The 25,042-nt window shown below is 40.8% G+C and overlaps 1 protein-coding gene across 16 annotated transcripts in view; it reads left to right on the forward strand.

Moving 5' to 3' along the window:
- The first annotated feature begins 2,256 nt into the window (after positions 1-2,256).
- Positions 2,257-25,042, forward strand: part of SLIT2 (slit guidance ligand 2) — a 266,430-nt gene continuing 243,644 nt past the window's right edge. For 9 of the 16 annotated variants that reach the window (XM_037390206.1, XM_037390231.1, XM_037390238.1 and 6 more), the window contains exons 1-4: positions 2,311-3,092; positions 4,920-4,991; positions 6,206-6,277; positions 23,672-23,743. In XM_037390206.1, the coding sequence (XP_037246103.1) occupies positions 2,917-3,092; positions 4,920-4,991; positions 6,206-6,277; positions 23,672-23,743 (392 nt within the window). In that variant the 5' untranslated portion in view covers positions 2,311-2,916. Of the gene's footprint in view, positions 3,093-4,919; positions 4,992-6,205; positions 6,278-23,671; positions 23,744-25,042 lie in introns of all 16 variants that reach the window. The other 7 variants (XR_005104629.1, XM_037390324.1, XM_037390315.1 and 4 more) reach the window with 5 other exon arrangements.

A 25,042-nucleotide genomic window follows, 5' to 3' on the forward strand; every position in this document is an offset into this window, starting at 1 on the left:
CCTTTGTAAAGACCTGAAACAATCAAATGGGAGGAAAGAGTGAAAAGCATTTATACATGTAAGTTGATGTATTCCCCTTACAGTCACTGTATTCTCCTTCCTGCATCAATCTAAAAACCCAGAGTATCTCTGCATCTCTGTAAGACCTGAGATGCCATTATCAGCATTTGAAAATAGTGCAATAATCATATTTGCTGGGTGTTGTCTAAACAAAAGGATCAAAAAATGGAAGGCTTTTGTAGGTATTTTTAGCAGTTTTTATTTTGGCTCACATTCTACAGTAAGAGAAGTCAGGAGTAACTTTGCTGGCTTCCACTTTAGCAGATTAACTCGGATCTAGAATAGCATTTCTGAGAACAGAATCTGTCCTCTTGGTAACGGGCAAAAAGAGGCAGTAAACCTCTTGCGGGGATTGTGCAGCAGGGACCCCAGGGATGAAGAGACTCAGCTGGACCCAGCCATATGGAAGAAACTATGGACTCCCTTGAGCATTTCCAAACTACACCTTGCTGAAGGCTTAGTCATCCCTACTGGGGGTTGCCATCTATGAAAGACAAATCACTTTCACCTATCGCTGGGGTCTCAAGAGCTGTTATAAACCGCAGGGAACTGGATTTGCAGGCAAAGGAAAACTAAAACCAGCTAAGGCTTTGGGAAGAGCCCGATGCACTTAGGTTTTTTCCTAAGGATGCTGAGGATGCACTGACAGTAAACAGCACTTCAGGAAAATTTATCAGGAACATTGTGTGTATTTAGAATGCAATGTTTTTAGATGGAAGGTGTTTCCTGAACGAGCACAGCAGCGTTAATGCCGCTACTCGACATATTTTAACGCAGGGAATAACACTTGCCCATTTTATTGTATGTGGGAAAATAATTTATGAGCGATTCTGGTGTGTTTCACACTAAAACGAACGCCGAGAGACCCCCCGTTCTCCCGCCGTAGCGACCGCTGCACAGATGATATTTACAAGCGCAGCGGGCGACCCTTCGCGCCCCCCCGCGCCGGCAGGACCCGCAGCAGCGCGGCGGCGGCCCCCGGCCCCGCTCCCTGCGCTCCCTCGCGGGGCGCCGGACACCCGCAGGCCACGGCTGCGGGAGAAAGTCCGCGCCGCAACTCCGCGCTCCGTGCGGCCGAGGGTGGAGAGGGGAGCTCCGCCGCGCCCCCCGGCAGGCGGGGTGGCGGGGAGAGCTGCCTCCCGCGGCGCCGCCGCCGCCTCCGCGCTCCCCCAACTTTCATTCATTGTCGGCGTGGCCGCGCAGCCCCCCGCCCCCGCGGTGGCCGGGCCGGGGCCGGGCCGGGCGGCGCCGCAGCCAGTGAGCGCGGCGCGGGGCGCTGCGGGCGGGGCCGGGGAGGCGCGGCCCCGTGGCCCTATATAGGGCGGCGCGTGGGGCGCTCCCGGCTCCGTGGGAGCGGGGCGAGGGGGCGCCGCGCCGGGCCGGGCGAGCGGCGGCGGGCGCCGTGCGGCCGCGTGGGGGGCTCCGGGCGAGGTGCCGGCGGCAGCTCTCGGGAAGCACTGTCCGCGGGCGGCGGCAGGCACCTTGCGGCGGGGAGGGGAGCGGAGCCCGGCCTGCGTGCGGCGGTGCCATCCTATTGTTCAAGCGGAGAGACTCGGGGTGCGAGGGAAGGAGACGGCGCGTGGCCTCCGTTCCCCCGCTGCCCGTCCCCCGCCCCGTCCCCCTCCGTCCTCCCTCCCGCGCCCTCTGCGCCGGGGGAGCGCCGCCGCCAGCGAACCGAGGGCCGGGGCTGTTGGCACCAGCACCGAGAGCTCAGGTGCACCGGCCGGACCGGGGGAAGGGGCGCAAACCCTTGCCGAGGCGCTGTGCCTCGGCGGGTGCCAGGAGAGGAGGAAAGTTGCTCCCTTTCCTGCAGCAACCCCAGGAGCTGCTGAACTGGCCTCACCTGGAAGGACTGAACAGTTCCTACCTTTCCCATCAGGTGCCTTTGCCGCAGCAAAGCCACGGTATCCGGGAGACCACGGGGAGCAGAATACCACACACACACCCCCCGCCCCTCCCTCGCCGTACACCGCTCGTTATCTGGTCCGTCTCGCCGTGCTCCCGGGATCACAGGAGGATCTATAGCTGTGATCTGTCACCGAGGAGAAGGAGGTCGTGGATGAACTCCCTTGCAGCAGGGCAACGAATCACTTCTCGGCTGCTTATTATTATCGTGCTCTAAGACCAGCCCTTTCCTGCTAAACTTGGCTTGGGAGCTTACAGCAGGAGGGGGCGCGGGGGGTGGAAAGCCAAGCCCAACATCATCTTGTGTGTTTGACTCTTTTTTTTTTTTTTTTTTTTTTTTTCTTCCCCTCCCTCCTCCTTCCGTGAGACAGTTTGATGAATGCCTGCGAGAGGGGTATGATTTGCTGAGGCGCCTCCGGCAGGGCGGTGTGTGCGCGGTGTCAGCCCCGCCGCCGCCCCCCGTGGGGCTGTGAGCGGCCCGCGGCGGGGGACGCGCGTGGGAGCGGCTGTGGCGCTCCGTGGGCGGACGGGGCTTCGCGGCCCCTGACCGAGGGCGCCGAGGGCAGTCACGGCTTCGGAAGGGGCGAGGAGGAAGATCAGTAGCTAGACCAACTCCGCCGCAGCCGGAGCCCGTGGGTTTGCTTCTCCTTCGCCGGGCGCGTGTGAAGACGAGACCCGAGTGCTGCCTCTCCCCGCCACCCGACGGGCTAGCGAGGGAGGGCCTGGGCCCAGCCCCCTTCCCAGCCGAAGTTGTCTTCAGTCGCGGAGCGGTGCCACCCACCTCACTTTGCCGGGGTTGTTTGCTTGGCTTGGCTTTGGATAGACAGGACTTCTCTTTCTCCGCACCCTGAAAGTTGCCCGAGCGCTCCCCGCGGCGAGGAGGAGGGCGGCGCGCCCCGCGCCTCCCCGGGGCCGAGGCCGGCGGGCCCGGCCGGGCGGCAGCGGGCGGTGATGATGTGCGGCTGGGGAAAGCTCACCCTGTTCCTGGGGCTGCTGCTGGCCATGGCGGGCGCGGTGGTGCCGCAGCCGTGCCCGGCGCAGTGCTCCTGCTCGGGGAGCACCGTGGACTGTCACGGGCTGGCGCTGCGCGGCGTCCCGAGGAACATCCCCCGCAACACCGAGAGACTGTAAGTAACCCGACCGGGGCGGCGGCGAGCACCCCCGGCCCCCGTCTCCTGTCAGGGCTCCCGCCGGCGGGCGGGGCACAGGCGGCCCCCGGAGCCGGCCCGGTTTGGGGTCCCGACGCCCTTTGGGGGGCGGGGGTCCGTTCCCTTCCCCTGCTGCCGGCGGTTCCCGTTTCGCGGCGATGCGCGGAGACACGGCAGAGGTGAACGCCGTTTCCAAGCCGCTGCCTTTCATCCCGGGAAGGCGCGGTGAGGAGCGCGGTTCCCGCCGCCTCGGGGAAGCGGGGGCGGCGGGGCGGGCACCGCCGCGGCCCGGGGGGCGCCCCGAGGCGACAGCGGAGCGGCCTTCCCCCCCCCCTCCCCTCCCCGCCATCCCCCGCCGGCGCCCATTTCCCGGCAAACTTCGCTACCGCAGCTCTTTCCCGAGGCGCTGGGGAGGCGGCGGGCCGCGGCGCTCCGCGGGCGCAGGCAGGCCCCGGGGCGGGAGCGGGGGGCGGCGGGGCGCGCTGCGCTGCGCCCGGGCGTGGAGCCGGAGCCCGGCGGGGCTCTGCCGCGGCGCGGGCACGCATCCGCCTGTGGGCGAGGGCGCGGGGGTGCTTCAGCCTCTTCCCCGCTCGCACGGCGCTAAGTTGTGCCTGAACTGTGATCTTTGCCCCCCTCCCCCCTGCCATCCGCTTTTTGGGACCGTTCTGCGCCCTCCGGCTGGGGCATTTTCTAGCCTTAAGAGAGAGCAAGCATGTGGTCGGTGATTTATCGTGTCGGGCTGCCCTTCGGTGGGGTCTCGGGAGTGGCAGAGGTGAACACTTTATTTCTTACTCTAAGTCATTTAAATATTGGTGTGTGAACACACATCTCGAGTGATGAATGCCACTCAGGAAGAGTATCAGGGATGTGTTTCTTGAGGCTTGTGCGGTTTCCATACAGTGGTGTTTTGGCCACATGCGGTATAAACACTCGCAGAAAAAAAACCAACCAACTTATCCCCCCCCCCCCCCGAAGTAGGCTGCGAACGAGCTGTAATTGTTAGGATAGTTTCTGTGTAATACCGCTTCCTAATGGCTTACCTCAGGAATGGTAAAGTCTGGTTTTATTTGTAGTGATTGGAATTGAGAGAAGTTTGTCTTGACCCCAAAATGTGATGAAAAAGGACCATATAACTTAAGAAGAGAAAGTAGTGCTGAAGCATGAATAGAAATGCCAGGGCCTAAATACAGTTTTCCGTCACTTGTGAATGTGCTTTGCGTTCTGCAGTCAGTGAAGCTTCCTGGGCAGCAAGTGAAGGGTTTAGTTTTCATAAAACCGTTCTTCCCATCACTTACACTCCAAGAGTCTTACACTTCTCGGAAAGCTCAGGTTTGCTATAGGAAGTTAAGACCTATTCTGCCTTTGTGGCAATACTATGGAAATTGAAAGTTGCTTAAAAATGGTGAAAGTTGTCTCAATTGCAGTCACTTTGTTTTTCTAACAGTCGAACAAATAACGCAGCGCATATATATAGATATAGTCGCTTTACTGGTTTTCTAGATGCAGTTATAACCATGTTCAGACAGGTTTTGACTGTTCTATATTAAAGATAAATGTGAGCTTTATAATGGCAGGCAGAACTGACTTTGTAAGGGTCTCTTATTACAAAGTTTGAAACTACTACTTTCAAGATAAACCTTCGTTCAGTCTCTTGGAGTTCAGGAACTCAGTGTTAGTTGTAGGAGTTGTTTGTTGGGTTCATTTACATCTCCTAATTTCTGAAAGTGCTGTGCCCATGAAAACAGAGCAATTTAAAAGTAACTTTTGAATGTTTTAATTTTGCTGCTTATAAATTATTCTTCTTAGGGATCTTAATGGAAATAACATCACAAGAATCACCAAGACTGACTTTGCTGGTCTAAGGCACCTTCGAGTTCTGTAAGTTTTTTTCTCTTTCTATCACTGATAGCTTTTAGGACTGATGCTACAGCTTGTTATAAAAAGCATTGAACTAGTTATCTTTTGGTTTATCAGCTGGATGGGTTATCACTTTTTAACTATTGTGCTACTGCATCTGAACTTACCGTCCTTCCCCCATGTGTTATATGCTGATATAAATAAGTTAGCAATTGTGTTAAATATAATTTGTTTAATTTTTTTTAATCTTTCCTTAAGGTTATGAGAACTTGAGAATTTAATTTTGCATGTATCTTACAACTAAAAGTTGCTAAAATTTGTTGAGTAACTGTTGGAATGACTTCAATATAAGGTTAGGAAGTTTATAGTTCACACTGAAAATGGGTACTCTCAGCCTGAAGTATAAGAGAATTCATTAAGAAAAAGTTACACCTTTAGTGAATTTAGAAGCAAGTCTCAGGTGATGGTTATTCTTTTTCTGCAGTTTCTGGGCATAAAGGAAACACTTCAGCAGTGAATTTGAGAAAGGAATGATTTGGTTTGGGTATATTTTTGTAAATACTTTTGTTTCTAGTATTATGAAGCTTTTAAAATTCTGTGGGGTTTTGGTGGCTTTTTTGTGTGTGGGGAATCTAATACCAGGTTTAAAATACTGCAGTATTTACTTAGCGTATTTGTTAAGGCTATTTAATTTGAGCAAGTAGTTGTATAAAATTATTTTCTGTTTCTGTCTGAAACAGAATATCGTGTTATAGTAATTCTTAAGTTTTTTACAAAATTACTGTTACAGTTATAATCTCTGTGCATTCTTTCACTGATGTTTTTTCCCAATGCCACAGTTAAATATTTGTTTTGTTGTTCTCATGTAAGCTTAGTAGCACCTTCATACTGTTCAGCTAGAGTATTATAACTTGCTAAAGAGCAATGATGTGTGTGTGTGTGTGCACAGCACATTTGCATATGTGTAACTTTCTAACTTGAGACTCTTAAAGTAAATGAGCGAATGTAGTATCTATTCCTCTTTCTTTTATCAAGGATTATTTTTCCCCTTTTTGAGTACATGAGCCCATGTAAAGTGTTGATGACGGGGGTCCAGAAGATTAAAGTGTATGTCACTCTAGAATAAATGTTGTACTGTCTTGATGAGGGTGTGGTTGCCTTTAGATGACTACTGTGAATGCAACAAGTTATCTTAGAGCTATTAAAATTTTTCTATAAAAACTTCTCTATTGCAGTCAGCTCATGGAGAACAAGATTAGCACTATCGAGAGAGGAGCATTCCAGGATTTAAAAGAACTGGAGAGGCTGTAAGTATTTTTAACTCTTAATTACATTCTATTAATTCTATGAATTATTTTTTTTTTCAAATCAGTTTCTGTTAAGGTACTCGAGCCTCTGATTTTTTATTATTTTTTTTTAAACTTGGGACATCTGCCCTTATTGAGACACAAGAGAAACAAGAAATTCTCAAGGAGTATGTATGGGGAGTTGGGGGGGGGCGGGGGGAAGCTTTCCTGAGCAGTATAGATTTGAAGTATAAACTGCTGTTATCATGTAGGAAATAGCTTGAATGCTATCAAATATTTCTCCTTTGAAAATACAAGGACTTTTTTCAAACACGAATATGCCTAGAAAAGCCTGTTCTCTGAGGTATAGTGTTAGAAGTTAATCTTGGAGATGTTGGATGTTTTATATAGTATCTTAATGGAGGTAACTACTAGGTACAGTGTTGTCTTGTTACGTAGTATGAAAGCAATGATTGAATTCTGCTCCAGTTTTTATATGATTAAAGCTTTTACAAAGGCTTAGAAAAAATATGAACTGTTACCTTTCAAAAAATAATTGGATTTGGACTTTAAAAAAAGGATTGAGTACTGTGGGGAGAGAGGGTGGAGTGGGGGTGAGGGGATCTTGTCTGGTGAAGTGCAAACACCTGCTTGGTTGCAGTAGGGCATAGAAAATTTGTATTTCCCAAAGTGGTTTAGCTCTTTGTAATAGTTGCTTAATTTTCAGTATGTGCCTTCTTATTTTGCCGCATTTTTTTGAAAATGTATTGTACAACTTGGGACATCTGACTTCTTAAATGCAAGATGCTAATGGAAGGATATAGTTTGGAGCTAGGAAGGTCTAAGAATGCCACCGTATTGATGTGTGTTCATGCAGAGGTTTTGAGCAGTGTCTTCATTATTAGGCATCTTAGTTGCTGCAGTTTCATTATATCATCTTTTCTTTAAGCATGCATCTGAGGTCTTGTATAGTTTTTCATTTGCTGCTTCTTTAGCTTCCTAAAAGTATTTCTACTTTATTCCATTGAAAAGCAGCATTGGCCTAAGCATTCTGTTTGTGTTGTTATAGTGGAGCTCTGTATCCACAGCTGCTGTGTGTTTAAAATGAAAAAAAACCCACAAACCATTATGGTTGATTTGGTCATACAAAGCTATTCAAGAGACTTAGTAACCACCAGTGTGATTATGATTATTTCCATAATAGTTGAAATATCATGTACTTGAGATAGTTACCTCATTTTTTTCAAATAAACCAAAGTAACTTTTTGACCTAAAAAAAAAAATATATTACTGTATAGTGCAACCTTTTTTGAGTAATTTTTAATGAGATTGATTACTCCCAGAAATGCATAGCTAGATTTTTTGAGAGTTGTGTTAAAATCCTTAATGCAATGTTTTTTTACAACGTGTTTTAAACTTTGTACAAAGTATAGGGATTTAGTACAGCTTCTCCTGCTGAGGGATATATTGGAATAATATATACACATTCCTAAATTTGATTTATAGGGTATAGCTAAAAAATTAAACAGCAGTGTACTTCATACTGCAAAATTAAGTACACATACATGAAACATTAATAAACATTACTTGTCTGGTGTGTTCACATTTTGCCATTGCCTTTTCTGTGGTTTTTTTTATTTATTTATTTGTCTTTTGATAAATCTAAAATCTTTGGAAAACAATAGATGTTTTCCAGGTACATAAGGTACTAGTTATGAAGAGAAACTCTGATAATTGTGGCTACTTTTGCGGGCTATTTTTGTTCACCCTTCAGCAGGCAAACTATGACATTTGAAAGTTTAGTTATTTAGACCTATAAAGTTAGATTCTGTTTTGCCTTCAGAATTATTTTGCCTCTGCTCTGGTACTTGTTAGGGTTTCTTTAATTTGCTGGAATTCAGTAGTGTTAGGTGTGTGGGTGACTTGTAATTTGAATAGATATGCAGGATGTCTTTAAACCGCCCCAGCTGTTGGCTAAGAGCAAATATTTCATATTTGTGAGGAAAAGCTGAGAAAATTCCTCTTGTTTACAACTGCCAAGTCCATCTGATGAAGGCGCATTGTTATCTGACAGCCAATTCATCTCCTTGGGATTCTGAAATTCAAAATGATTTCTCAGGAAACTTGTGAATACTTCCTTCAAATATTTTCTTTTATACATTAAACAGCAAGCACTTTAAAGCTTTTTAAGCTTTTTTTCAGTGTGTAAGTGTAGGATGTCACATTTCTACTGTAAGTGTAATGTGCCAAGCTACTTTCAAAGAATACCTGATGCAGTTCTTTAGTGTGCCAATGGAAGGTGTGAATGAACCTTAGTGTAACTTAAATTAAGTCTATTTGGTTTGTAAGATTGTTTACATGTGATATATCTTATGTTGAAATATCTTGTGCTAGTTCAACTAGTTCAGCTAAAATTCAGCTACAGGCTGAATTTTAAAAAGGGTTCCCTGTAGTTCAGTACTCTCTTTAAAGAAAGTGAAGAACATACTTTCACAGTAGTTTTCTTTTTCTTTTTTTTTGGGGGGGGGTGGGGGGGGTGGGGGTGTGAGGAGGCGGGGAGGAACAACAACCCAAAACTTCTCTCTAGGATAAGTAGTGCTTTTGGTATTTTTGGTTTTGAACTAGAATTTCAGTTACAAAAATTTTTTAGACCAGTTACTGTTTTCCAAGAAACAGTTTGGTTGATCAGTGAGTTACTTGTGAATACTTATTTGTACATCTGTTCATGCAAAATGCTGAATATCCTCAGCTCCCTCTAACGGAAGTGAAGACCTGAAGCACCTTGCAAAATTGATCTCTGAGAGAAGAAACTCTCAACCTTTTCTTCAGAAGGGAGCTGCTTAAGATAAGATTTGATTAAAGCTATGTGTACCTCTGGACAGAAATGTTTTTCCTATGCTTTAGTAAAGCAACAACAAATCTTAGTACACTAGATACATGTAGTAGCATGTACATGGAGCTATTTAGACCTAATATGCCCTATAATGGGAATTTGTATCACACCAGTGTAACTGTAGAAGTGCAGTGGAAACCAAAGCCACAATAAATACTCCTGTAACAAGTGACTGTTGCTACAGCAGCCCTGCTGTAATTTTAAAGTAGAAGTGTTCAGTTAGGAATAAATGATCGTATAGTAGCACCTACTACATAAGAACTTGGAGGGAAAACAAGTTGGAAGCTAACAACTTTAAGATACGTTTTAGGTTTGTGGAAACTTTAGTTGCTGGAGAGTCCCTGGTGAATCTGAAGGTGATTTTGCTATAAGCCTTTTAGCTGGATACTTCCAGTTAAATGTGGGTATGTGCTGCAGTGTTCGTGTAGTTAGTCTCCAGCAGTCTCGTTTGAAGGCTCAGCTCTTAAGGGGATACTAGCTCTGGACCAAAGCAATTTGGTACAATACTGCCTGAGCTAGTAAGTCTGCCATGAACATGGCTTTCTTTTCAGCCTGTTTCTTCAATGGCTGAATCACATGGTCTGCTGTGTTGTGTAGATACTGTCTGCTGAAACAACCCTCCTTAAACTTCAATATGTACAGCCCATTTTTCAGTCAATGGAACAACTTGTACCCTTGTGTACATCTTGAAGCACTGTCAAAAATTCTTGGATTAGTTATGGTCTTATCTGTCCTGTATTTAACATCTGCAAGACTTTCTATATTAACTAGTAACCTGTATGATGAGCCCATGTTCCTATGTGTAGGGCCACTGAAGTGTATATGCCCGTTCAGTACATGGTAGGTACCGTGAAAGATTGGGATGTGACCTGTTGTCTGAACCTCTTACATAGATCAGTCATGTATCAGTGGTGGGTTTCAGTATACTTCGTGGCAGGAAGGGAGAAAGGGTCAAAAGGGGAATTTCCACATTTAAGAATTTCCAGAGGCCACTGTTTTCTATGGGAGACAAAACCTTTTAAAATGATTCCTAATGAGAATGTGATATTAAACATTTGCTTCTTCTTTCTTTATGAAGCTGGTATCTTGGGTGTGATGTTGACAATAGTTTGAAATAGTGTCTTAAGAAAACAAGATGAAGATAACTGAAAATCTCTTTCTGAAAACTAACACTATTACTAGACACACATTTAAAAAATTACTTTTAAACAGAGTAGTCGGCTGTTATCCCTGAGACCACCTTCTTCTGTGGTGTTGTGCCTACTGTTCTGTCTCTCATTGTTTTTGCGAGCTATTGTCATCTGGAGGGAAGCATAAAATTTGGTTGAAGACAGCTGCTATAGACTGTTGAAACAGTTCTATTATAAGCTACTTAAGCCTAAAACTTCCTTACAGTTCTTTGTATTCCAGAAATACAATGGAGTCAGGTTTTGAAGGCTAAATATACTCTTCACTTGTTTATGTAGCAGAGCAGTTACCTTTTCATTTAGGAAATATTTTTTTTTGCTGCCAGAAACATTGTTTTTAATCGTAATTTTTCCTAATATTCTATGTCTAGTGGTTGAGATGCCAGGTATCCTCATTCTAAGGCTACACTAAACATCCAAAAGATGTCAGGATAGGAAGAGTTTACAGCAATCATTCGAAAACTACCCACATTTTTCTTCCTGTATTTGTGAATAATCCATTGAGGCAGTAGTATGCCCCTAAAATGCTAATTTGGAGTCTGATTCTGCAGACATTTACCATGTGAATAACGTGGTTTGCATGAGTAGTCCCACTGATTACTCTTGTGAAAAAAGTTACTTGTGTGGCCTAATAAGTTTCCAGGCCAAACCCCTACACTTCTGATACTTGAATTAATGGAATTTATATCTAAAATGTTTATTTATTATCTTAATAGTTCCAAAGAGATATCTATGCAGACTTAAAAAAAAAATAACAAAAAATCCCCAAAACAAAACCCACCAAAACCCAAACCCTATGAAACCTATTTTGGCTGGAAACTAGCATGGAGGTAAAATGTTACTTTCACAGACTCTAGAACAACTGCAACTTCTAAGTTAGTATCTGAGCTAAATATTGAATGTCCTCCCTCAATACATCCCAAAAAAACAGCCCCCCTGAGCTACATGGTGTACATAGGCTTAAATCTTGAGTTCAAGAAAAGAATGCTGTAAGGGTTGAACATCAAGTTGGTACTTGAAACTGAAAGCTATCTATGTTGTATTTTCATGTTTCTTACAATGTATTACTGAATGATGGAGAAGAAAATATTTCAAGAATTAAATGTTTTATTACAGTTCATGCATTTTTTACATTTTTACAATGCACTTCTAAAATAACAAACTGAAGGATTGCCTGTACTTGGTATTTATTGGGGCTCCATCTCCACAAGTACATTAAAACAAGTTCCTAAAACTTAAGATGAATAGAGCTTTTACTTAGCATACTTACAAGTGTTTGACTGAGTAGTACTGAAAGATACTAAAATGTTGTGCATGCTGTGTGTGAACAACTTGAAATTTACATGTGTCGCAGCACAGAAGGAAAAGTATGTTTCAACTGCATAGTTTCAAGGAAAAGTTTTTTCAACTTAGTAAACAAGTACTATACGGCTTTCCTTTCTGGATATAAATCTACATGTGAAACTGCAGCTTCTGCAGCAAGGGCTTAATTATAACCTCTATATAGGAGTCGATCTTTGTCAAAGATATTAAATGGGATTTAGTAGAATGAAGTGTGGTTTAGTTGTATTGTACATAATACATGGTTAGCTTTATCTGTCTGGGCTCTAACTTAGTCTGATACATGTGGTAAACTATTACGCTATATTAGCGAGTTCTGAAATTATAAAACCAAACCTCACTTATGAGTTACCATGATCTAGGAATATATGGTGTTTTACAGAGCATCTCATCTTAGAAAGATATGCATAGCAGCATGGACTAAGAAATAAAATGTTCCATCTCTGAAAACAAATACAGCTTGTCTGGGACAATATTGCTCACCAGGCCTGGGCATTTTTCAGAGGGAATTAGCAGTTGTTTCAAAATAGACTACATGAAATAGTATTGCTCTTTTTGTCTAGTCAAGGAAAGGGCCACACTGTACTATGTGTATGTTCTTTCTTAGGGTGCAGACTTACTGTATCGCTGATGGGATTAAACATGCTTTCCAGAGATTTAAGTAAACCTATGTGCTAACTTTTTGTTATGTATTGGTGTGGCATGAGATTGCAGTTTTATTTCAATTATTTGACTAGCTCTATCCATAAAATGTAAATTCCAAGTAGGAAAAAAGTAACTCTTTAAAAAGAGGAATAGCAGGATTTTTGATGGTTCTTTAAATGTGAGCTGTGTCAATAAATTAATTCCAGAATAATCAGTTTGTCTGAACTTCCTTCTGGGTTTTGAATCTCTGACAGAATGTAGCCCTTTCAATTGCAGAAAAGGTGTTAAAAGCCCTAGGTTTCACTTCTGAAGAGCTGTGCGATCAAAGTTCAAGAGCAGGGGAAAAATGGAAAAATCTGGAAGAAATGCTAAATGTTGCCTATTTTTATGATGTAGTTTTGCAGCTTTAACTGAAACAAAATCTGTTGTTCCCACCCCCAATTTACAGAGACTTAGATGTGAAGTTTAAAGGCTAATGCCGAAGTTTAGAACCCCTGGTGAAAAATGCAACATTAGCAGTGGAGTCAAGAGTTCTAGGAATCATTTGTTTCACTATCATAGCTAAAAAAGCAGCAAATAAACATCTTGTTGTGCTTGACTATAGGTAGTCTTGATGAAAGGAGCTTTTTTTAGTGGCAAGACCTTGTATTATGTATTGTGGAAGTTGTACTGAGGTCTTAGCATGGTTTCTTAGCTTTTTAACTAGAAGTTAGTCTCCAGTTTCTTTTCTTGCTGGATCTTGGTGTTCATTTGATGTGCAAGTTCATTACTGAAGCCTGAGAATTAATTTTTCAGTTGGGGCGCATTCAGAACAGTTTCTGGCTACTGCAGCCATGAAGGTGTAGGTTGGACTGCCTACAACCTTAGGTACTAGTGCATGTGCTTGTTTTTTAAGGCTACTTGATGTTTTGATTTTCTGCCCCTTCAAGCATTGATATTTAATCACCTGTCTGGCTTCGGTCTGAATAGATGAGCATTTGAAGGGTTAATACTTTCACACATGTGTGATAGGTAGTGGAAGAGTTCAGGTAGAGAACATGTTTTTGAACAGCCCTAAAGGGGCTGAACAGTTACTCCTTGTTAATCACATGTGAAAAATCCTTCTCTTAGCTAATCCTACATAGTTTAAGGGCAATGCATAGCACATTCCTTGTTTTAGAACAAGGAGGAGACCATGAAGCCTGCGGTGCTAATCACTTAACAAAGGAATGTGAGACCATCTTATATGAATTGTACTGTGGCACTGTACTGGTATTTATAGTTTAAAAAAAACCCAAAACTGCAGCAATTATTTTGTATTAACAGACTTTTGTCAAAGCAACTTCAAATATCTTCTCTATAAATGCCTGTTAAATCAGAAGTAGACAAAGGATGTCTTTGAAGACAGTATTTAGAAAGATGTAGTGTTCTAAGGGAATTTTAAAAAGCAGATTATGGCTATATTTTGATTGCAGAATACTACAGAATGTTTGGTAAAACTTTTAAGTCCAAGAGCAATGTTCTTTTAAAAGCCTTGTGAATGTTGCTATTATTTTTAGTGTATTTTATTCATCTGAGTGTCTTTTCTCATGGGACTCCTTTTATAGGTCTAGAAGTCAAATTGCAGTGAGAAGTCCTGTTTGCTCTTTGCAGACCTTTTTACAAATTCCAGGGCAGGAAGGCTGTTTATTTTTCCCACATCTGTTTTGTGCTCATCCTTTGTGACATTGTTTGCTGGATGCTGTTCTTTCTTGCTTCCTCCTGAAATGGGTAATTTGCACTGTTGCAAAATGTTGAAACCAAGTCTGATTCTATAGAACTGTTGTGTCAATGTTTTTGTTTCAAATAGCATTTTGTGTTTGGAAGCTATTTTAAATTGGTGCTGTAGAGCACTGATATTAAACTTAAAGCTATACATTTCAGTTTTACCTTGTAAAAATCATATATATCTGTTGCAAAGCCAGTTTAATATTTTTTTTTAAACCACAGATTTAATGTTAGATAGCCACAGGTGAAAATTAAGTTGTCATTACATTTTAAGATAGCATATTTTAAAAGAACATCTAAGATGCTCCTTATTTTAACTGCAGAAGCCATGCTTCTATCTGGAATTTTACAGTTAAACTCCAAAATGTATGAGAGATCTGGCTGCATGGCTGTCACTTCAGTGACTCATACTGTTATATTATCTCATTTACTCTGAAGAGTCTGATTGAAACTTCATCAGAAGAAATGTTTTATTTTCCTTTGTAGTATGTAGTGCATCATGCTGGTTTGTTTTCAATATTAGTCTAGACTAATAATCAAAAAAATGTGGCAAAGTCTCCAGTATTTTTTTGAGACACACCAGCCTTTCAGACTTTAATTTGGCAGGATGCCTGTACAGGTGCTACAGAAAAATGCTTAAGAGAGGCTGACTTACTGTGGTAGATCAGTGCTAGAAAGACACTTACAAGCCTATCTAGACTATCTGCAGGCCTTTCTTGCCTTTCTAAACAATCTGATCAAACTCTAGCTAAATTCCATCTAACAGATCAACTTCCCCTCCCCTCATTCTTTGCCTTTTATTTTCCCTTGGAAGTTGTCCCAGGTAGTGTCACAGATCATCCTTGCTTCATCTGACATTTGATTCTATATTACTTTATGGAGCTTTTATTACTTCTGTTTCCTTCTTTGTGGTATACTTTATAGAATAAAATCCAGTGAATTAGCTTCACAGGATTGTGGAGGTTTCAGGAAGCCTCTGTGGATTCTCTAGACCCGTGCCACTGACTAATGCAATGTTGATCAGAGCAGGTGGCTGAGGGCTGTTCCCAGTCGGGTTTTGAATGCCTGCAACAATGGAGAATCTCTGAGCAACCTGTTCCACTGTTTGACCACCCTCATAGTCAAAGACTTTTTTGTCTTTTACTTTTATGTTGTCTTAGACTTTTTAATGCTTAAATGTAATTTCCTATATTTTGAATTGTGTCCATTGCTTTTTGCCCTTTCACTGTGCATGCCTGAGAAGAGTCTGGTTCAGTCTTCCTTACTTGGGAAGGAAGTGCATTACTTATTTATACACATGATGTATTTATACACATTGAGGTCCCTCTGAGCCTTCTCCTCCCCAGGCAAAACAGTCCAGCTCTTTCAGAATCTCTTGCTGTGACAGGTGCTTCAATCTGTCTGCTTAATTGTCTTCATGGCCCTTCTCTGGACTTGCTTCAGTATGTCCGTGTCTCTCTTGTAGTGGGGAGTCCAGCAATGGGCACTGCTGTCCAGATGTCTCACTAGTACTGAGTAGAGGGGAAGAATCACCTGCCTTGACCACCTGGCAACACTTTTCCTAATACAGCTTAGGATGCTGTTGGCCTTTGCTGCAAGGGTACATTGCTGGCTACAGTTTAATTTCTTGTTTACCAGGACCCCAGGCTTTTCCCTGTAAAACTGGTTTCCAGCTGGTTGTTCTCCGGTGTGTGCTGGGGAGTTATTCCTCCCCAGGTGCAAGACTTTGCACTCCCCTTTTGTTGAGATTCATGAAGTTCCTTTTTGACCAGTTCTGCAAGCCTGCCCAGGTTCCTCCAACTGGCAGTGCGCACACCTGGTGCATCAGTCATTCCTTCCAGTTTTGTACCATCTTCAAACATGCTGAGAGTGCACTCTCTCCCATCTTTCAGGGTGTGGACAAAGATGTTGAACAGCAGTGGCTCCAGTACTGACCCCTGGGGTACACCACTAGTGACTGTTCTCCAGCTGGACTTTGTGCCATTGATCACAGCCCTTTGAACTTCAGAAAATGTTCAGTCCACTCCACTGTCTGCTTATATAGCCTGTACTTTATCAGTTTGTCTATGAGGACAACTGCTATGAGTGACAGTGTAAGGAGCTTTATTGAAGTCAACACAAACACCATCCACTGCCGCCTTCTCATCTGCCAATTCCTTATTCACTGTAGGAGGCTATAAGCCCGGTCAGGCATGATTTTCTCACTTGTAAATCCATGCTGACTACTCCCAGTCATCATCTTGTCCTTACTGTGTCTAGAAATAGCTTCTGTTTTGCTCTGTTACCTTCCCAGGCATTGAGGTGAGTCTGTCCAACCTGTAGTCACCTGGCTTTTGTTGCTCTTACACTTTTTTTTTTAGTGCCATAGGCAGAATTAGTGAGAGTAATGACCAGCTATTTATAAAATTATCTTTGCTGTTGAAACAGTAAGGAATACAGAATTTTCCAGGAAACAACAGCCTTAGTTTCTCTCTTTTTTTTTTTGTTGTTGTTTTTGTGCTAAGAAAAAAAAGCCACAACTCAACTAAACAAAGAGCCTGTCCTAGCTCTGCTTATATTGGAAAAATTCTTAAAAGAGGCAAAGTGAGTATAGATGCCCAATTCTCTGTGCAAAATAGCGTTCTGCATAATGTATGGAGAATTGTTTGGGGTAGGGGAGGAATGTGGTACTTGTGGACTTGCCATCAACCCTGTGTGAAAAGAAAATGGAGAACGGAAAATATTTTAGGGTTCAAGTAGTATCTAGTACAATCTAGTACTATAGTTTGCAAAGTAACTTTTGCCACTACCTACACAAGAAACTGAGTTTGCAGTAGTGGCTGTTCTGCTTCCTTTCAGAAAATTGTTGTACTAAACCAAATACCTAATCAGTATTTGAGATTAAATTGAAAATAACTTAGGTATCTTTCTTAGCTAGTCACTATTTAGCCTAGAAAATGGAGCCTTCATTAAATGATTCTTGACTTCAGGAAAATTTTGACTTAGGCACCCAAATGCTGTCAGACGAGCCCTGAACTTTTCAGATTCCAATTTCTATTCATGTGGTCAGTAAACTTGATATTGCTAGGTTTAATGAGATTATGAATATTTTGACTAGAGATGAGAAGGTCTTTGCAGAGAATTCCTAATGGAAAAACTGGCACGGTCTTTTGCTTAGCTCTTAGTTCTTGGGCTGCCTTCTCACTTGATGACATGTTCATGCAATTCACATTCACAGTCAGCAGTTGCCAGATGTGTTGAAGTTCAGTAGATTGTGGCTTGGACACATGGATGGCATGGATGCAAATGTTCTCTGCCTCTGGCAGATGTTACTTCCCTACAAAAAACGTGTTGCTATAAGGCTTGCCGCCTTTGCAGATGTAAGCCTATGTTGAGCTTTTATGTAAAAATTCTCTGGTGAGGACATAGGCATCATTTATTCTGATGTCTATTATTCTGACCCTGTATATCTAGGGTCAGGTTTTTAGGACTTAATGGTTAAACCAGTCCATGGAGATGATTTGGGTTCTGTGTACTGTTTTTTTGTTTTAAGATACTTGGATAATTTTGTAGGTTTATTCTGTACTTCCAGGGCTCATAAAGCCTGAATTGATACTAGACCTTCCCAGCAGATGCATATCGCTGTAACCTATTGGAACTACTTGAGGAGCATGGTGGGCTTATTCGTCATGAGTAGAAAGTGCTGTTACACGAACACACAATGGTTTTAGTGACATGTCCTTTCATTTAGAATTAAATTTAATGAAAACATGTGTATCTTTAATGTTTATGAATATTTTTCAAACGAACTTCAGTGAAAAGATATTACATGGTATTTTTAGATGGGTTTGATAGTAATGTCTTTGCTGACAAACAGTAAGTGTAGATGTGCTCCTTTGAACAGTATGATTTCTAAGCTATACAGTACTGTGTGTTACTGTGTGCAGATAGTGTATTTACTTCTTTCAGCTAACTTTGAAGGAAGAATGAAAAATAATAACTTCTGCTATTGTTAACTTTGTGTGAGTTGGAAGTGTTCTGTCCTTCCTAAAGTGGTAGAATAAGATGCATCTGTGCTTTGTAAATAGAGCTTTGGAAGGCACTCAGTCTCTATGCACCCAATGGGATAGGCTGTTTCTAATTAAAGACTACAGCTGATTTATAATTTACTTGGCACAGCTCAACTTCAGTCAGTTCTCAAGTTATTTTTGAGGACTTCTGTTTTTTTAGGGGGGCTATGGCTAGAATTGCATCAACTTGAACTAAAACCCACTGAAAGAGATTACTTTGGGGGACAAAATTGCAGCCTTCCAGTACCTGTGAGGTGGTTATAAAAAAGTTCAAGCCAGGCTCATTGCTGTGATGAGACAACCATAAATTGAAATGAGAGGTTATGACTGGATACTGGATATAAGGGCAAAACTTCTTCACAGTGAGGACAGTCAAGCACTGGAACAACTCAGCTGCCAAGAGAGGCTGTGAGTCTCATGCAGCTTCTCTGTATGTAGTTGATTACAATGGGATCAGAAGCAAGTTACAGTGAAGGCTGTAACAAGCCTGGGACATATAGATCAGCTTGTGAATTATAGCAATTGCAGATCATTACATTATAGACAGTGTAATTAAGGTGGGTTTTTCCTTCTCCCTTCCTCTGCCATGCATGATTGATACTGAATCACAGTTACTGTGGCATGAAAACTTGGGACAGACATCAGAATGAATGGGTGGCATGGCCAGGCTTCAGTGGGTTAAGGATAACTGTCCCTGGGAGTGTAATGTGCTCTCTCCACCGTTTACCTCTAACTCATGTCATCCTCTACATATCCTCTGGCTGCATGCAGAAGACTAGTAAAACCCAGACATGCGCCCATTTTGGCAAAGCTAGCTTGTTCTCTAGAACCAGAAACTCAAAGCCAATTTTTTTTGCTTAGCTTACTGTTGTCTGCTTCACAGTGTAACCTATTGCTTGTCTGTACCTACTTTTTATCTGCCTATTGGTATTGATCTTTCTTTAAAAAGTATTTTTACCTGCCTGTCTGCCAAAGATTTTCCTTCTTTGTCCTTAAATTGATCCTTCTGTATATTCCTTCCATCGTGTCCCTTCAAAGATGCTTTTCTAGTCTTTACTGTGTTTAGAAGACAGAGCTCTGGGAGCTTTAAGCTGAAGTATTTTAAATACTTTGTGTACGTCAGGTAGTATATGGACTTTGATTAAATTAATCGTGAAGAGCTCAAGAATTTACCTGTACCAGTCTGTCAGTTTGCCCAATCTCTTCCTAAAGACACATTCAGTAACAGAAAAAAGCTACATCTATTTTATTTGCAACTGTGCCTCAGGTTTGTTAAAATGAAAGAATTATGTGATGTTGGACCCCCATCCATTTATTTCTGGCCACTACCAAGGAACTTAACAGTCCAAGGTATCGCAATGTTAGAAGAGATTCTCCAGTACTTTTTCTGTTGTACCACTAATCTGTACCTTTGTTTGAGAGAAACAAATATTTCTATCTCAGTGGGGAAACTGAACAGTAGCAGTAGGAACATCTCATCACTGTTTCCTCATTGCTTCAATTTGAACTTCATGCCAGCTCTGGGAGAGCAGCTCAGTTGACGCAACTGAAATTTCTGATGTCCCAGGGAAAACACTGCCTGCTAGGTAGCTGTGTCAACACACATTGAAAGAAAATGTGGAGGAATTTTTCTGGTGGTTTTTACTCTACAGTAGCTTTCCTTCTTTGAAATCTATAGTTACGGATTCTGTGATCCATCTCTGCTTACCTCAAGTTTCAGCTCTGGGGAGAAAGGAGATCATGCCTGTCTTGTTCCTTTTATGTCTGTATGTTCTGGATAAGTAATACTGTTTCAGACAAAATTAAGCATGACATCACCTGAAAAAGTAGAAACATTGGAGAACCTTGCATACTAGTGGCATTTTTAAAAAGATTGTCTTTTCTGGACTCCTTGTGTGGCTGTCTCAAAGATTGAAAACTCTTCATAGTGACTGTTGAACTGAAAACTGTGTGCTGTGTTATTAGTCTGTGTATTCCAGATTTGTCCTGCATCCTTTTTCACACTCTTGTGTGATTTCATAGCATTTTTTTAAAAACCAGAACTATTATAATCTTGAAAAATATAATTTCAGTGAAGTCCATTTCATAAAATAGTGTAGGAAACTGAGGAATAACAAATTGATCCCTTTGAAAGCATCTGTTATGATTTGTTAGATGTAAAGTGTAGATGAAGCCTCTTTCTGAAGTATGATAAAGGACATATTTCCTATTATTGCCTCTGTGAAAAATTAGTAAGGGTTGATATTCTTAGGCACGGGTGATAAGGAATGGCCAGATATTTGGTAGAGAAATCTTAGTTCTAAAAGAAACTCCAATGAGTGGGATGAAATTATTCAAAGTAGATGCTACAAAATACAGGATTCATGAAAGATCAGCAATTTAACTTGTGCATTCCCTCAATTCCCTTAGTGCTCAAAGAACAAATGTTTTAATTTTGTGAAAGGCAAGTAACAATGTAGGTTGAAACACTAATTCTAAGTGCTGAGATGGCTTGGTAGAAACTGTTGAGTCATGAGGGTAGTGCTATTTATTAAGTCAATTCATGAACTTCATTTATTGTCTATAACTTTGATTTTAAAGTCTGTACAGCAGCACATGCATCAGTATGTTAACAGTATACTCAATTGTGTGGGCCATGTGAGCTACAGGTGTTACAGAAACTCCTGATCTAAGGAATTAACTGCTTGTATGCAAAGTTTTAGGTACTAGCACAAGTATTTTGCCTGTGAAATATTGTAAAGGGATGGTAAGTGTGCCCGTGTAAGCCTGTTGCATTTAGTGAAAGGCAGTCTGCCTGAAGAACTTTGTCGGTTGTCATTGTACTATAGCGTCTTTTGCTTGTATTATACAGGACTTCTACAAAAATACAGATACTAAGTTATTTCATTCCCCCTTCAGTTACAGCTCACCGTTATTGTCTAGCATCTGAACCTAACAGAGTCCTTAAATACCAACAGAAATTTTGGTCTTGAGTAGCTTCTGACTAGAGACTAACTTCCCAAAGTCTTTACCCTGCACACTTTACTCTTTAAGTATGAAAAATTTATTTAGCAAAGGAAAGGGATGTATCAATTTCCTTTCTCTTTTTATTTAACCATTTATTAAAATTTGATGTCTAAGGATTCCATGTTTAAATTATTCTCTTCTGATCACAAATGTAACTTTGAAACAATTTTCTTCCTACTGCTTCAGATTTGTGCTCTTAGTATATACTTCTATACATAAGTTTATTAAAGGTAAGAAAATGTCTGTTTTTAAATGACCTTCTTTTGAAAATGCAGTAGGTCCACAAACACTGAAATCTATCACTTTCTTGTTTTTATGTAGGTAAGGTTTTCTTTTTAAGCAATGTTCAAACCAGGTGTTTTGCACTAGTCATAACTTCTTTATAGCTCTTTATATTTAAAACTTTCTTTCTACTGGTTTTGAAATGTCTTTTAAGATCACAATTCAGATTTCTTGTTGCTGGATTAAGCATTTTTTTTTCCTATTTCTTATTAAACTGCATCTTCACTCATATCATTTATCCCAGTACTGTAGTCCATCCTTTTTAGGATCTCTTTCTTTTACTGTAAATTCTTTTGATCTTCTAAACGTGTGATTTAAATGTCTTTTGCTTAAAATTAGGATTCTTGGTGCTTGACTAAGACATGCCAGAAGGTGAAAAAAAGCTATTGGACAGCAGTTTTGCAAAGTTAAATTTTAAAATTTTATAAAGCTTCAGAATTTCTTGCTTGTTAGTCTTAGGGGTGAATTCAAACAAATAAGACTGTTTAGCCTTTCAGGGCTCATTTTTCATAAACAGTGTTCCCTCTAAAGGTCTTTCCAATTTAAAGGTTTTTCCATAAATCCCACTTAGATACACAGACACATGTCTGTGTAATCTTCTAAACGTGTGATTTAAATGTCTTTTGCTTAAAATTAGGATTCTTGGTGCTTGACTAACAAAGGAACCTGACATTAAAACTGGAGAATTATGGATATCTAGATTTCAAAAAGCTGACTGTTTGCTTATGGTTTGAGATGTGGGAGCAAAGCTGTGCATACATAAGAATATTTCTTGGATTATTTTGCTTTCATCAGTAGTCACATTGAGCTTTAAGGAAGCAATAACTAAGTGTACTAAACCATGGAGCTATGTAAAACTAAAACTGGATCTTGAGTGTCTGTGTATCTAAGTGGGATTTATGGAAAAACCTTTAAATTGGAAAGACCTTTAGAGGGAACACTGTTTATGAAAAATGAGCCCTGAAAGGCTAAACAGTCTTATTTGTTTGAATTCACCCTTAAGACTAACAAGCAAGAAATTCTGAAGCTTTATAAAATTTTAAAATTTAACTTTGCAAAACTGCTGTCCAATAGCTTTTTTTCACCTTCTGGCATGTCTTAGTCAAGCAGTCTACTGATATACGTAATGTAACCACTGTAAAGGATAAAATAAATTTCACAAAATACTGTGCAGTCTGGTCTACAGGAATGTCTTGAATTATTATATTGAGAAGCACTGCATTAGAAACTGGGACTTGGGATAAGGATGATGGGACAAAACAGTATTTTCAGTACGTTGCTTTGCTTGAATGGCAGATGGCATGTGTGGTGCGTTGCTTAAAAACAACCAAAAACTTGTTTTGAGCTTGAACTCTTGACTGTACGCTCCACAGCAGTTACTTCTACACATTAGAAAGAATGATCTGCATTGCATGTTTAAAAAAAGATCATGAAGATGCAATATATTTATCTTGCTCAGTTGCCTATGGCTATAATAGGGTGGACTTTGAACTTGTCACCTTAAACTAAGCAGTTTTGACTCTGGTCAGCATGTTCAGTGAGACACTTCCATAGACAAATAGGCTCCTTCCAGATTTCAGTCACAATTTTTCTTTTGTACTGTCTTATTTACAGCTGTTTGTGTGGTGGTTTTTTTTATTTTATTTCCTTCTGATGTACCTTTGCAACTATAAGAGGAAAAAAAAAAAACATAGGCAAGAAAACCTCTGTAATGCCAAAAATAAATTGGGACTTTTTGATTTTTCTGACTTTTATTTGATGAGGGTTTCTGTAACAGGTTCCTTTTGTTTTTTTACTTAAATAGGTTATAAAGGATCTTTAGATACATTACCTCATTACTTAACTAAGTGTATGCATTTGATACATGTTCCCTTAGACATTTTGTGACCATGAAAAGGTTCATCTGCTTTGTTATGCTAAGAGGAACACAGAGCTGGTAGGGAATTGAAGTTACACTGACCTCGTATTTTTAGTTCTCTGGTTGTTTATGAAGGAGAGAGTCCTGACTTAGTGATTGATTCACATTACAGAGATTCAAAATCTTTCATAAAATAGGTAATGTGGTCTGTGGGGGAAACCAGAAAATGTAATTAGTCCATGGTAAATTTACTGTTGGACCATGTCTCCGCTAATGGACCAGCTTTGCATAACCTTTCTGGTCTTTAAAATCAGCTTGTTACAGCACTGGGATGCCTGCTCAAAGTGGTTGTATTGCATTGGTGCAGCACTTGTAATTTAACACAACTTTTTCTTTTTGTTTCTGAAGGCGCCTAAACAGAAATAACCTCCAGTTGCTTTCTGAACTGCTCTTTCTGGGGACGCCGAAGTTATACAGGCTGTAAGTAGGCATGACTCACTATTATTCTGGAAAATTTGGATTTGGTCTGTGGTTCTTTCTTACCTTAGTTTTTTTTGTCTTTTGCCTCAAACAGGGCTAAAATGTGTCTGGGAACATTGATGTTTTAAGATGAGTGCTTTGATTGTTTTGCAAGATTTTTTTTATCTAGGTTAGGTACTGATAGTTGTATGGAACAAAATATTGTTTCATTCATTGCCACTTCTGTAATGAAGTTTTATTGAAAGAATACTTTGGTTTTCCTTTTTTCTGCTTGTTTTTTTGGCTTTTGTGTTAAAAGAAATAAAAAATGCTTGTGCAGATTCTGACCAGAGATAATGCACTGTATAAGCACTTTGGTTTTGTGATACTCTGTTTTTTGTGGCTGTACACACTTGACCAGAAAAAAATTATAGCATTGGTGAATGGTAGGTCTGTGGAGATGGCTGTTCTATGTCCCCTCACAAAGACGACAAAGGTAGTAACTTAAGCTCTGGGAATAAAAAAATGCGATGTTTTACCTTAAATAAAAACTGTATCGAATTGCTTAATGAGTTTTTGTTTTGATTGTATTCTTTGGTTTGATAAAGTTTTGTTCTTGGCACTATTTTTAAGTTAATGTTTTGACCCGCTGGGCCTTTTTAAGAATCCACTTATTTCTCTTGCAGTAAAAACGCGGAATGAAATTTAGAAACTATTTATGTGTTTATGTATATGATCAGTTATTGTAACAAAATAAAATTTAAGATACCTTTAAGTTACATTATGGAAAGGATACAACATGACATGCTTAAGTAGGCTTAGAAAAGTTTGTACAAATTCAGCCCTGTCTTAATTAGATACACATTTGACACATTTCTTTAGGCTTCAGGTGAGATTTCTGCTGTTGATATTGCTGATTTTATTGAGTTTCACCTCTTGTGTACTTGGGAAAAAGAGAGTCAAGGTGGGGTTCCTCTAATTTGTTTCCATTTTAGTATATGGATATATTCTTGAGAACAAATGGTGTAATGAAGCTTTTATTTTTGGGAGTTGATTTCTGTTCTAATATTGTAAGATAATAGTTTTTTTCCTTATAGTAATATTAAAATGAAAAATGGAAAATTATTATTACTGTAAACATTTAGTTCTGTGTGTTTTTCTTTCCTTTGCTTTGGATGTGTGCTTTGTTTCCAGAAATTCCCTGTAGATGCAATGAGTTGTTAAATTACTAGCCCAGGAAGCTCTTGAAGGCTTTTGTTCAGACGAACAAAAATATTTTACTTGCTATAATATATTCAAACATAGTTTTATGTATTAACA

This window comes from Falco rusticolus, chromosome 1, assembly GCF_015220075.1.
Source record: "Falco rusticolus isolate bFalRus1 chromosome 1, bFalRus1.pri, whole genome shotgun sequence".
Taxonomy (NCBI): domain Eukaryota; kingdom Metazoa; phylum Chordata; class Aves; order Falconiformes; family Falconidae; genus Falco; species Falco rusticolus.